This window comes from Strix uralensis, chromosome 35, assembly GCF_047716275.1.
Source record: "Strix uralensis isolate ZFMK-TIS-50842 chromosome 35, bStrUra1, whole genome shotgun sequence".
In the NCBI taxonomy this organism is placed as follows: domain Eukaryota; kingdom Metazoa; phylum Chordata; class Aves; order Strigiformes; family Strigidae; genus Strix; species Strix uralensis.
Window position 1 is genome coordinate 2,106,265 of NC_134006.1, and position 12,915 is coordinate 2,119,179.

Sequence of the window (12,915 nt, forward strand, 5' to 3'; positions counted from 1 at the left end):
TGGAGATGGGCACAGCCCAACTCCACGTCCTGCTCTTGCTCCCTTTGTGGTGCCAAAAATAAAGAAGAACTCGGCTGCAATAAACTTTTCCTCCCCTCCCCTCCTTGGTACGGCCTCGTTGAACCCAACACACCTCGTTTTCATCCAGGCTGGGGCTTGGCCATCTCTAGGGTTGAATTTTCCCAATGGTGCTGCAAGGATGGGAGTGGTGGGACAACTCCATGGATGATGGGTGGGGGGTGAGGAGGACACGTGGCCACGTTTTGGAAGGGTGCTGCAACCCTACGACGTAACCGTCGGCACCAAATAACCCTCATCCGTGGGTTGGTTTGAACCTTCATCCTTGTCCAAGGGAAATGGAGACGGATGGAGACCCCTGATCCCAGCTCCGGGGTCTCCACCCCAGCCCCACCGCAGCCGCTTTCGGGGGGGGTCCCACACCCCCCAGGCGCAGAAGATGCTCCTGGACCCCCAAAATCAGGCAATTTTTTCACTTTTCCCCTCCAAAAAAAGTCTCTTCCACCCACACAGCCCCCGCTTTGTCACCACCGGAGAGATACTGACACGATGCCAACACACAAATGCTTTTATTTTGGCCGGGATTTGCTTTTGATCATTCTCCATCTTTTAAAAAGGCCCTAAACAGGATTGAAAAAAATAAAGAAATTGAGCGGAGACATCTAGAAAAAACCCATTTTACCGTGATTTTCTTATTTCTTGGGTGAAGTTCACGGGTCTCCTTCCCATCCCCTCATCGATAGTCTAAGGCAAAAAACAAAAAAAAAACCACCAGAGGATGGGGGGGTGTTTTTTTAAAATCAAAAACCCCAAAAACCATCTTTATATATAAAAACATAAGAGGGAAAGAAAAATAATGGCTGGTGGGATGTGGGTGGGCGGTTGGTGCCCCCCAGGGTGGGTCTGGGGAAGCCCAGCACCCCGCAGGATGCTGGCAGCGGGGGGAGCTCCTGCAGACCCCAAATTCGGGGGGATTGGGGTTTTGGGGGACACCCCCCCCCCCCCCCCCCCTTCAGCACCCACTCGGGGCGGGGAGCGTCGCTGTACCCCAGGGTGGGACATTTTAACGCCCCCCCCCCACCTCCCAGCACCCAAAGGATTCCCCATCACTTTGCACCCTAAAAGCCAAGAGGGATCGATCCATCTCCCCTTTATATCATTTTATTAATATAAAATAACCCCAAAACGTTATCAAACATCAGGTTGCCCCCCCACACCCCCCACATCCCCCCAGTTTTCCAGCCACCACGACTGACGCCGCCATGGGAAGCGCAGAGACTGATTTTTGGGTCGAAATCTCCCTAAACCAGCACCCTAGAGGAGAAAGGTTTTTTTTACCTCAAAATGACTCAATCCCACCTTTTAGCCCCGTTTCCTTCAGCACAGGTTGGAAATCCCCTCACAAAGTCACCCCTAAAATGCTCCAGGGGGGTGTTTTTCTCCCCCAAAAAATAGTTGGGGTGTCACCCTGCCGCGTCCCTTGAGGGCGTCGCCATGATAAAAGGGGTTTTTTGGGCCTTATTTCGGTAAAACTAAACGTAAAGATTCTTGAGGGCGTCACCATGATAAAAGGGGGTTTTTTGGGCCTTATTTCAGTAAAACTAAACCTAAAGATTCTTGAGGGTGTCGCCATGATAAAAGGTGGGTTTTTTGGGCCTTATTTTGGTAAAATTAAACCTAAAGATTCTTGAGGGCGCCGCTATGATAAAAGGTGGTTTTTTGGGCCTTATTTCGGTAAAACTAAACCTAAAGATGCTTGAGGGTGTCGCCATGATAAAAGGCTTTTTTTGGGCCTTATTTTGGTAAAACTAAACCTAAAGATGCTTGAGGGTGTCGCCATGATAAAAGGGGGGGGTTTGGGCCCTTATTTTGGTAAAAGAACCTAAAGATTCTTGAGGGAGTCACCATGATTAAAGGCTTTTTTTTAGGCCTTATTTTGGTAAAATTAAACCTAAAGATTCTTGAGGGCGCCGCTATGATAAAAGGGGTTTTTTTGGGCCTTATTTTGGTAAAATTAAACCTAAAGATTCTTGAGGGCGTCACCATGATAAAAGGCTTTTTTTTGGGCCTTATTTTCGTAAAATTAAACCTAAAGATTCTTGAGGGCTATCGCCATGATAAAAGGGTGGGTTTTGGGCCTTATTTTGGTAAAACTAAACCTAAAGATTCTTGAGGGTTTCGCCATAATAAAAAGGGTGGGTTTTGGGCCTTATTTTGGTAAAAATAAACCTAAAGATGCTTGAGGGTGTCACCATGATAAAAGGCTTTTTTTGGGGCCTTATTTTAGTAAAACTAAACCTAAACATTCTTGAGGGCGTCACCATGATAAAAGGGGTTTTTTTAGGCCTTATTTTGGTAGAACTAAACCTAAAGATGCTTGAGGGCGCTGCCATGATTAAAGGCTTTTTTTTTTGGCATTATTTCAGTAAAACTAATCCCAAAGATGCTAGAAAAAAATATGAAAACGTTAAAAATATTAAAATATCGGATGGGAAGTGTAGCAGCTCCTGAGCCGCCGCCATTTTACTGGCCACGAGGAGCTGGAGAAAGCATCACGGGCGGCACGGAGCTCAGAAAATGGGGCAACCTTGACTGTCCCCCTTCATTTTTGGGGGTCCCCGATGTGGGTTCGGTGATGCCGGACGAGATCCGAGCTCCGGTAAAAGCTCTTCCCGCACTGGGCGCAGCTATAGGGTCGTTCTCCCGTATGGATGCGTTGATGGATCACCAAGTTGGAGCTTTGAGCGAAGCTCTTGCCACAAGCGGAACACGTGTAGGGTTTCTCGCCAGTATGGATCCGATGATGGGTGATGAGCGTCGAACTCTCCGTAAAGCTCTTCCCGCAGTCGGGGCACGCGTAGGGTCGCTCGCCCGTATGGATCCGTAGGTGACAACTGAGGGTCGAGCTGTCCACGAAGCTCTTCCCACACTGGGAGCACTGGTAGGGTCTTTCCCCGGTGTGAACGCGTTGGTGACGCATCAACGAGGAGCTATCGTTGAAGCTCTTCCCGCATTGAGTGCACTTATAGAATTTCTCGCCCGTATGGATCCGCCGGTGCCGTAATAACGTGGAATTCTCACTAAAACTCTTCCCGCAATCCGGGCACGCGTAGGGTTTCTCCCCGGTATGGATCCGCCGATGCCGCAGCAACGCCGAGCTCCAGATAAAAGGTTTCCCGCAATCGCGGCAGACGTAGGGCATGTCGCCAAGATGAAGGCGTTGATGTTGCACGAAATACGAGCTATCGCTAAAACTTTTCCCACAATCGGGGCATCTATAGGGGCGTTCACCCGTATGGGTCTTCCGATGGCGGATGTGGGTCGAGCGGATACTAAAACTTTTCCCGCATTCTTCGCAAACGTACGGTTTTTCCCCCGTATGGATTCTACGATGTTTCACCAACGTCGAACCGTGACCGAAATCCTTCCCGCATTCGGGGCACTTATAGGGTTTTTCGCCCGTATGGATCCGTCGATGAGCCGCCAACGCTGAATTTTGATTAAAACAATCGCCGCATTCGGGGCATTTATAGGGTTTTTCGCCCGTATGGATCCGCCGATGGGTCAATAAAGCTGAACTGCTCCCAAAACCTTTCCCGCACTCGTAGCATCCATAGGGGCGCCCGGGGGTCACCCCCAACCCCCCCGCTTTGGTCTCAGTTGGGGGGGGGGTTGATGGATTAGGGGGGCGCCCCGTGTCTGCAAAAGAAGCTAAAAGTGGGGTGACGGTGTAGGGGAAGGACCCTGGGGGGTGGGGGGGCAGCTCAACACCCCCCCCCCTCCGCCCCAAAAACCCACCTGTGTGGGGGTCACCCCCCTCCTCCGTGTCTTGATTTTGGGGGGCTGGTGGGTCCTTTCCTGGCTCCATCTTGGGGGGGGGGGGGGGGTCACATCAAACTTGCTGCAGGAGAAAATGGGGTGCAAGGTGAAAGGGGGGGGGGGTTACCCATGGTGTTAGACCCCCCCCCCATCATCCTCACCCTGGCTTTAGGGGCTATACTGGCACCCCAAAATGGTGGGGTGGGGGTCACTGGGTGGGGTTGGGGTCCCCCATCACAGCCACATCCCCCCCCCCAGAATGATTTGGGGGTCCCCCTGTCGTAGCCCCCACCCCCGGCATGAGTTGGGGTCCCCTGGGATGAGTTGGGGGTCCCCCATTGAAGCCCCTCCCCCAGGATGATTTGGGGGTCCCCCATCACAGACCCCCCCCAGGACGATTTGGGGTCCCCCCATCACAGCCCCCCACCCCCAGGGCGAGTTGGGGTTCCCCCCATCATAGCCCCCCCCCCAGGACGATTTGAGGGTGCCCCACCACAGACCCCCCTCCCCCAGGACGATTTGGGGGTCCCCCATCACAGCCCTCCAGCCCTGAGATGAGTTGGGGTCCCCTATCACACCCACAACCCCCCCCCGGATGATTTGGGGGTCCCCCCGTCATAGCCCCCCACCCCCAGGATGAGTTGGGGTCCGCTGGGATGAGTTGAGGGTCCCTCATTGCAGCCCCCCCCCCGGACGAGTTGGGGGTCCCCCATCATGGCTCCCAGTCCCCAGGACGAGTTGGGGGTCCCCCACTGCAGCCCCCCCCCCCCCCGGAAGATTTGGGGGTCCCCCATCACAGCCCCCAATCTCCAGGAAGATTTGGGGGTCTCCCACCGCAGCCCCCCCACCCCAGAATGATTTGGGGTCCCCCCATCGCAGCCCCCCACCCCCAGGACGAGTTGGGGGTCCCCCATCACAACCCCCCCACCCCTGAGCCGATTTGGGGGTCTCCCATCGCACCCATCCACCCCCGGGATGAGTTGGGGGGGGGGGGGTGTTCCCCCCATCACATCCCTCCCCCCTGGGGATGATCTGGGGTCCCCCATCGCAGCCCCCCCCCCCGGCATGATTCGGGGGGTGTGTCCCCCCCAACTTGGGGCTCTCGCACCCCATGGGGGGGGTTATTGGGATAAAGGGGGGACCCCCCCGCACCGCCCCCCCCCCCCCCTTCCCCCGGTACCTGCAGCTGGGGGGGCACAGCCCGGCCGATGTTGGGGGGGGGGGGGGGGGGCGATGCTCTCCCCCACCCCGGTCACGAGTGGGGGGGTCCCGGCTGCGGGGGGGGGGTGGCGGGGGGGGGGTGGGAAACGGCGGCTCAGGAGCGACAGAGCCGAGACGGGCGCGGGGGGGGGGGCGTGTCCTGAGGGGGCGTGTCCGGGGGGGTCCTATGTCCTGTATAGGTGCAAATGGGGGGGGGGGGGGGCGCCTATAGGAGTGTATAGGGGGGGCGGGGGGGGTTATAGGGGTGATTCTACGTGTGCGGGGGTGTCTATGGATGGGGGGGTGTGTCTGTACGTGTACGTGTGTATGTACGTGTGTGTATGTACGTGTGTGTGTGTATGTACGTGTGTGTGTATCTGTACATGTGTGTGTGTATGTACGTGTGTGTGTGTACGTGTGTGTGTATGTACGTGTGTGTGTACGTACGTGTGTGTGTATGTACGTGTGTGTGTGTACGTACGTGTGTGTGTACGTACGTGTGTGTGTATGTACGTGTGTGTGTGTACGTGTGTGTGTGTACGTGTGTGTGTGTGTGTACGTGTGTGTGTGTACGTGTGTGTGTGTATGTACGTGTGTGTGTATCTGTACATGTGTGTGTGTATGTACGTGTGTGTGTGTACGTGTGTGTGTATGTACGTGTGTGTGTACGTACGTGTGTGTGTATGTACGTGTGTGTGTGTACGTACGTGTGTGTGTACGTACGTGTGTGTGTATGTACGTGTGTGTGTGTACGTGTGTGTGTGTACGTGTGTGTGTGTGTGTACGTGTGTGTGTGTACGTGTGTGTGTGTGTACGTGTGTGTGTATGTACGTGTGTGTGTATGTACGTGTGTGTCTGTACGTGTGTGTGTACGTGTGTGTGTGTACGTACGTGTGTGTGTATGTACGTGTGTGTGTGTACGTGTGTGTGTGTGTACGTGTGTGTGTGTGTACGTGTGTGTGTGTGTACGTGTGTGTGTATCTGTACGTGTGTGTGTATGTACGTGTGTGTGTATGTACGTGTGTGTGTATGTACGTGTGTGTGTATCTGTACATGTGTGTGTGTATGTACGTGTGTGTGTATGTACGTGTGTGTGTGTACGTGTGTGTGTGTATGTACGTGTGTGTGTACGTGTGTGTGTGTATGTACGTGTGTGTGTATGTACGTGTGTGTGTGTATGTACGTGTGTGTATGTACGTGTGTGTGTATGTACGTGTGTGTGTGTATGTACGTGTGTGTGTACGTGTGTGTGTGTATGTACGTGTGTGTATGTACGTGTGTGTGTGTATGTACGTGTGTGTGTGTACGTGTGTGTGTGTACGTGTGTGTGTGTATGTACGTGTGTGTATGTACGTGTGTGTATGTACGTGTGTGTGTATGTACGTGTGTGTACGTGTGTGCGTGTGTACGTGTGTGTGTATGTACGTGTGTGTGTATGTACGTGTGTGTATGTACGTGTGTGCGTCTGTACGTGTGTGCGTCTGTACGTGTGTGCGTATGTACGTGTGTGCGTCTGTACGTGTGTGCGTATGTACGTGTGTGTGTGTACGTGTGTGTGTGTACGTGTGTGTGTGTACGTGTGTGTGTGTACGTGTGTGTGTATCTGTACATGTACGTGTGTGTATGTACGTGTGTGTGTACACGTGTGTGTGTGTATGTACGTGTGTGTGTATGTACGTGTGTGTGTGTACGTGTGTGTGTGTATGTACGTGTGTGCGTGTGTACGTGTGTGTGTGTACGTGTGTGTGTCTGTACGTGTGTGTGTATCTGTACATGTGTGTATGTACGTGTGTGTGTATCTGTACATGTACGTGTGTATGTACGTGTGTGTGTATCTGTACATGTATGTGTATGTACATGTGTGTATCTGTACATGTGTGTATCTGTACATGTATGTGTGTATGTACGTGTGTGTGTGCCCTGATACACGTGTGCGGGGGGTCTGTCTATAGGGACATGGACACATACATGTACCTGCCTGTGTGTGTGTGCATGTCTATATGTGCCTATACGTGGCTATATGTGTCCATATGTATCTATATGTGCCTATACGTGGCTATATGTATCGGTATGTGCCTATACGTGTCCATATGTATCTATACGTGTCTATATGTGTCTATATGTATCTGTATGTGCCTATACATGTCTATACACAGCTATATGTGCCTTTGTCTATAGGTATCTATATGTGCCTATAACATGTATCTATATGTGCCTATACGTGTCCATATGTATCTATCTGTGCCTATAGGTGTCTATATGTGCCTGTATGTATCTATATGTGCCTATACATGTCTATATGTATCTATGTGCCTATACGTGTCTATACGTATCTATATGTGCCTATACGTGTCTATATATGTATCTGTATGTGCCTATAATATGTATCTATATGTGCATATACATATCTATATGTGTCTATATGTATCTATGTGTCGATATGTGTCTATATGTGCCTATACATGTCTATATGTATCTATATGTGCCTATAATATGTATCTATATGTGCCTATATGTGCCTATAATATGTATCTGTATGTGCCTGTATATGTCCATATATATATGTGCCTATATGTGTCTATATGTATCTATATGTGCCTATAGGTTTCTATATGCGCCTACAATATGTATCTATATGTGTCTATATATATCTGTATATGCCTATATATATCTGTATGTGCCTGTGTATGTGCCTATAGTATGTATCTATATGCACCTATAATATGTATCTATACGTGCCTATATGTGTCTATATGTATCGATATGTGCCTATAGGTGTCTATATGCACCTATAATATGTATCTATATGTGCCTATACGTGTCCATATGTAGCTATCTGTGCCTATAGGTGTCTATCTGTGCCTATATGTATCTATACGTGCCTATACGTGTCCATATGTGCCTATAATATGTACCTATACGTGCCTATAGGTGTCTATAGGTGTCTATAGGCCCCATTTTGGCCTCTACCAGCCCCATCACTCCCCTTTCCCCGCAGATCTCGGGCCTGGGGCCCAGCCCCCCCCCCCGAGCCCCCCCGAGCCCCCCATTCCCCGGGGGGGGGGGGCGGGGGGACTTATCGCAGCGCTCTAAGGGGGTTTCAAGGCGGCAGCCGCCATCTTGAGGCGCGGCGGCGGCGCCGTAAAACAAGATGGCGGCTCCCACAGAGACCACCACCGCTGTCTTTTCCCCGCCCCGTTTTGAGGAGAAGCGGGGCCAGGTGGAGCGTGGCGGTTTGTTACTCACCGGTACTCGCCTCCGCACCCGGTTTGAGGCCGTCGGGGGCAGAGCGGGCCGTGGAGGCTGTAGGCGGCGGCGGGGTGTTGGGGGCCGCCATGGCGTACGGCAGGAGGAGGGCGGGAGAGGCGCCGGAGGCCGCTTCCGGTTCCGGTGGCGCCGCGCGCGGGGCAGTGTGGGAAGTGGAGCCGCTGTGGCGGAGCGGGAGGTAAACACAGGCCGCGGCCCCGCCTCGGGGTGGGGGGGGGAGGAAGAGGAGGGGGGAGTTTGAGGGGGCAGCGGTGGCTGGGGGGGCTTTGGGGGGGTGGGGATGTTGGAGCGGGGGGAGGGGGCGTGGGGGAGGGAGATAGAGGGGGATATGGGGGGGACAGTGCGGTGGGGGGGCATTGGAGGGGTGGGGGGCATGTGGGAGGGATTAGAGGGATGTGGGGGCACGTGGAGGGGTGTTAGAGGGATGTGGGGGGGCACTGGGGGGATGGGAGGGCAGTGCAGTGGTGGGGGGGCACTTGGGGGGCCGTAGGAGGGCTGTGGGGGGGCACTGGTTGGATATAGGGGGTATTGGAGGGGTGGGGGGGGGCATGTGGGGGGATATGGGGGCTGTGGCGCGGTAGGGGGAATTTGGGGGGGCTGTTAGAGGGTGGGGGGATGTTGGATGGGTCTAGGGGTCATTGGAGGGGCGGGGGGGCATCTGGGGGGCATTAGAGGGGTGGGGGGGCATGTTGGGGGGCATTGGAGGGATATGGGGGGTAGCGCAGTGGGGGGAGATCGGGGGGATATGGGGGGGGCACTGGAAGGGTCTAGGGAGAGGGAGTTGAGGGGGGGCACCCCGTGGGGTGCAGGAGGGGGCTGACCTTCCCCCGGTTGTTTTCCAGCCCCCACCCCCACCCCACCCCCACCCCCCCCATCCTGTTTTGGCCGATCCAGATCCCGACTCGTCGCTCTTGGGGTGTCTCTGCCGTGGGTGGGGGTCACCCCCCCCCCCCCGTTCCCCCCACCCCCCCCCATGTCTGGCTCACCCCCAAAATGAAATAGGGCCCCTTGCTCCGTGCGGGGTGGGCTGGCGCTGAATGGCCCCCCAGTTAAGATGCTGGCCCCCCCCTGAAGCAAAGTGGACCCCAACGTGGCCCGGACTGGGGGGGATCCCGCCATGGGGGACGCGGAGGAGAGGCTGGTTTGGGGGACAAATGGAGGGGACGGACGGCAGACGCCTCCCGGGCAGCTGGGGGTCACCCCGGGGGGGGACGAGGACGAGGCGGGGGCGGCTGTTTCGGGGGGGGCGTGCGAGGGTGAGGACCCCAGGACACCCCCAAAAGTGGTAGGAGAGGAAGAGGAGGAGGAGGAAGAGCTGGATCCCAGGATACAGGTGAGGGGTGGGTGCGGGAAGGGTCTTTCTCCCAGCTCCCCCCACCCTGTTGGGGTTTTTTGGGGGGGGGCACACAGCAGATTTTGGGGGTCCCGTCTCTCTTCCCTCACCCCACATTTGGCTTCTCCAGGAGGAGCTGGAGCATCTCAACCAGGCCAACGAGGAGATCAACCGGGTGGAGCTCCAGCTGGACGTGAGCGGCTCCCCCAGTCCCTAACTGGTGCCCCAGTCCTTGTACTCCAGTCCCTGACTGGTCCCCCAGTCCCTAACTGGTCCCCCAGTCCTTGTACCTCAGTCCTTAACCAGGTCCCCAGTCCTTAACTGGTTCCCCAGTCCTTGTTCTCCAGTCCGTAACTGGGTCCCCTAGTCCTTAACCAGTTCCTCAGTCCTTAACCGCTCCGCTAGTCCTTAACTGGTCTCCCAGTCCTTGTCCCCCAGCCCTTAACTGGTCTCCCAGTCCTTGTTCTCCAGCCCTTAAACCAGTTCCCCAGTCCTTGTTCCCCAGTCTTTAACCAGTCCCCCAGTACTTAACTGGGTCTCAGTCCTTAACTGGTGCCCCAGTCCTTGCCCTCCAGCCCTTAACCAGTTCCCCAGCCCTTAACCAGTTCCCCAGTCGTTGTTCCCCAGTCCTTCCTTAACTGGAGTCCCAGTCCATATCCAGTCCCCCAGTCCTTGTCGCCCAGCCCTTAACTGGGTCCTGCAGTCCTTAACCAGTTCTTAACCAGCTCCTTAGTCCTTGCCCTCCAGCCCTTAACCAGTTCCCTAATCCTTGACCCCCAATCCTTAACCAGTCCTCCAGCTTTTAACCACTCCACCAGTCCTTAACTGGTCCCCCAGTCCTTAACCAGTTCCCTAATCCTTAACTTGGTCCCCCAGCCTTAACCGCTCCCCCAGTCCTTAACCAGTTCCCTACTCCTTGTCCCCCAGTCCTTAACCAGTCCCCAGTCCTTAACCAGTTCCCTAGTCCTTGTCCCCCAGTTCTTAGCTCGTCCCCCAGCCCTTAACTGCTCCCCCAGCCCTTACCCAGTCCCCCAATCCTTGTCCCCCAGCCTTAACCAGTCCCCCAGTCCTTAACCAGTTCCCTAGTCCTTGTCCCCCAGTTCTTAGCTCGTCCCCCAGTCCTTAACTGGGTCCCCAGTCCTTGTCCCCCAGCCCTTAACCACTCCCCCAGTCCTTAACCAGTTCTCTAGTCCTTGTCCCCTAGTTCTTAGCTCGTCCCCCAGTCCTTAACCAGTCCCCCAATCCTTGTCCCCCAGTTCTTAACTGGTGCCCCAGTCCTTGTCCCCCAGCCCTTAACCAGTCCCTGAATCCTTGTCCCCCAGGCCTTAACCAGTCCCCCAGTCCTTAACCAGTTCCCTAGTCCTTGTCTCCCAGTTCTTAGCTTGTCCCCCAGTCCTTAACTGGTGCCCCAGTCCTTGTCCCCCAGCCCTTAACCACTCCCCCAGGCCTTAACCAGTCCCCCAGTCCTTGTCCCCCAGCCCTTAACCAGTCCCCCAGTCCTCCTCCCCCAGTCCTTAACTGGTCCCCTTCATGCTGCTCCCGCTGGATTTTGGGTTCGCTGGGAAAACCCGCTGCCGAGGGCTGTCCCCGGGGTGTCCCCGGGGTGTCCCTGGCGGTTGGGGGGGGTTGAGGGGGGGGTTCCCCATTCCCCTTTCCCCCCCCCGCCCCCCCCGCAGGAAGCCCGCACCGCTTATCGCCGGATCCTTTCCGAATCCGCGCGGAAACTCAACGCTCAGGGCTCCCAGTTGGGCAACTGCATCGAGAAGGCTCGGCCCTACTACGAAGCGCGACGCTTGGCCAAGGAGGTACCTCTGCCCCGCCGGGGGTGGGTTTTGGGGTGGAAAAAGGATATTTTTTTCGATTCCTTCGCATTTTTTTTTTGCGGCGCAGGCTCAGCAGGAGACGCAGAAAGCGGCGCTGCGCTACGAGCGCGCCGTCAGCATGCACAACGCCGCCCGCGAGATGGTCTTCGTGGCCGAGCAAGGCGTCATGGCCGACAAGAACCGCCTGGACCCCACCTGGCAGGAGATGCTCAACCACGCCACGTGCAAAGTAACGGCAGAAAATTAAAAAAAAAACCCCTTTTTTTCATCCCTAGAAAACAGGGAGGGGGTGGACTAAACGATATTTTTGGGGGGGGGGTCCCCAGGTCAACGAAGCGGAGGAAGAGCGGCTGAGGAGCGAGCGGGAGCACCAACGCGTCACCCAGTTGTGTCAACAAGCCGAAGCCAAGGTCCAGGCCCTGCAGAAATCCCTCAAGCGCGTCATCGTGAAAAGCAAACCGTATTTTGAGCTGAAAGCCCAGTTTAACCAGATTCTCGAGGTACTGGGAGAGGGGTTTTGAAACGGGGGGGGGGGTGATATGCAGTGGTGTGGGCGGGGAAAAATCTTCCCGTTTGAGAGCGCTGGGGGGGTCTTCCACCGTGATTTTATTGGGCTACCGAGTTGGCCGCGGTGGCTAACGCCATTTTGTGTCCCCCCCCCCGGTTAAGGGCTGGGGGACAAGGACTGGGGGAGTGGTTAAGGGCTGGGGGACAAGGATTGGGGCACCAGTTAAGGACTGGGGGACAAGGACTGGGGGACTGGTTAAGGACTGGGGGATGATTTAAGAACTGGGGGACAAGGACTAGGGGACTGGTTAAGGATTGGGGGACTGGTTAAGGGCTGGGGGACCAGGATTGGGGGACTGGTTAAGGGCTGGGGGACAAGGACGGGGGCACCAGTTAAGGACTGGGGGACAAGGACTAGGGAACTGGTTAAGGGCTGGGGGACTGGTTAAGGGCTGGGGGACAAGGACTAGGAACCGGTTAAGTACTGGGGGACTGTTAAGGACTGGGGGACAAGGATTGGGGGACTGGTTAAGGACTGAGGGAGCAGTTAAGGGCTGGGGGACAAGGACTGGGGGAGTGGTTAAGGGCTGGGGGACAAGGACTAGGGAACTGGTTAAGGACTGGGGGAGTGGTTAAGGGCTGGGGGACAAGGACTAGGGAACTGGTTAAGGACTGGGGGACAGGGACTAGGGAACTGGTTAAGGACTGGGGGAGTGGTTAAGGGCTGGGGGACAAGGACTAGGGAACTGGTTAAGGACTGGGGGACAAGGGCTGGGGGACCGGTTAAGGGCTGGGGGACTGGTTAAGGACTGGGGGAGTGGTTAAGGGCTGGGGTACAAGGATTGGGGGACTGGTTAAGGACTGGGGGAGCAGTTAAGGGCTGGGGGACAAGGACTAGGGAACCGGTTAAGTACTGGGGGACTGGTTAAGGGCTGGGGGACAAGGCTT

At 55.5% G+C, this 12,915-nt stretch overlaps 2 protein-coding genes across 4 annotated transcripts; one reads left to right on the forward strand and one right to left on the reverse strand.

The window, feature by feature from the left end:
- Window positions 1-560: 560 nt before the first annotated feature.
- Window positions 561-8,405, reverse strand: LOC141936931 (uncharacterized). 3 transcript variants are annotated; one of them, XR_012626843.1, is made up of 4 exons: window positions 8,284-8,405; window positions 3,817-3,919; window positions 1,901-3,729; window positions 561-1,764 (listed from the first exon to the last, which is right to left on the reverse strand). XR_012626843.1 is itself a non-coding variant. In XM_074854322.1 (3 exons), the coding sequence occupies exons 2-3, from the start codon at window positions 3,884-3,886 to the stop codon at window positions 2,621-2,623; spliced, it is 1,167 nt and encodes a 388-aa protein (XP_074710423.1). In that variant the 5' UTR covers window positions 3,887-3,919; window positions 8,284-8,405; the 3' UTR covers window positions 561-2,620. The 3 variants fall into 3 exon arrangements, 2 of the variants coding, with proteins under 2 accessions (XP_074710423.1, XP_074710422.1); XM_074854322.1 differs by having other exon boundaries at window positions 561-3,717; XM_074854321.1 differs by having other exon boundaries at window positions 561-3,729.
- Window positions 8,406-9,062: 657 nt separating this feature from the next.
- Window positions 9,063-11,960, forward strand: SH3BP5L (SH3 binding domain protein 5 like; the record flags this gene model as incomplete). The annotated part of the gene is given in 5 exon segments (XM_074854324.1): window positions 9,063-9,637; window positions 9,768-9,830; window positions 11,314-11,442; window positions 11,528-11,689; window positions 11,787-11,960. Coding segments are annotated over 5 exon segments (744 nt in total), but the record flags the coding sequence as incomplete, so codon positions are not given.
- Window positions 11,961-12,915: the final 955 nt, after the last annotated feature.

Coding starts and splice junctions, on each gene's coding strand:
- LOC141936931 (XM_074854321.1), bottom strand. CDS start 3,886: ATGGAGCCAGGAAAGGACCCACCAGCCCCCCAAAATCAAGACACGGAG. Junction 3,730..3,816: donor GGGGGGTGACCCCCACACAG/GTGGGTTTTTGG, acceptor CCCCACTTTTAG/CTTCTTTTGCAGACACGGGG.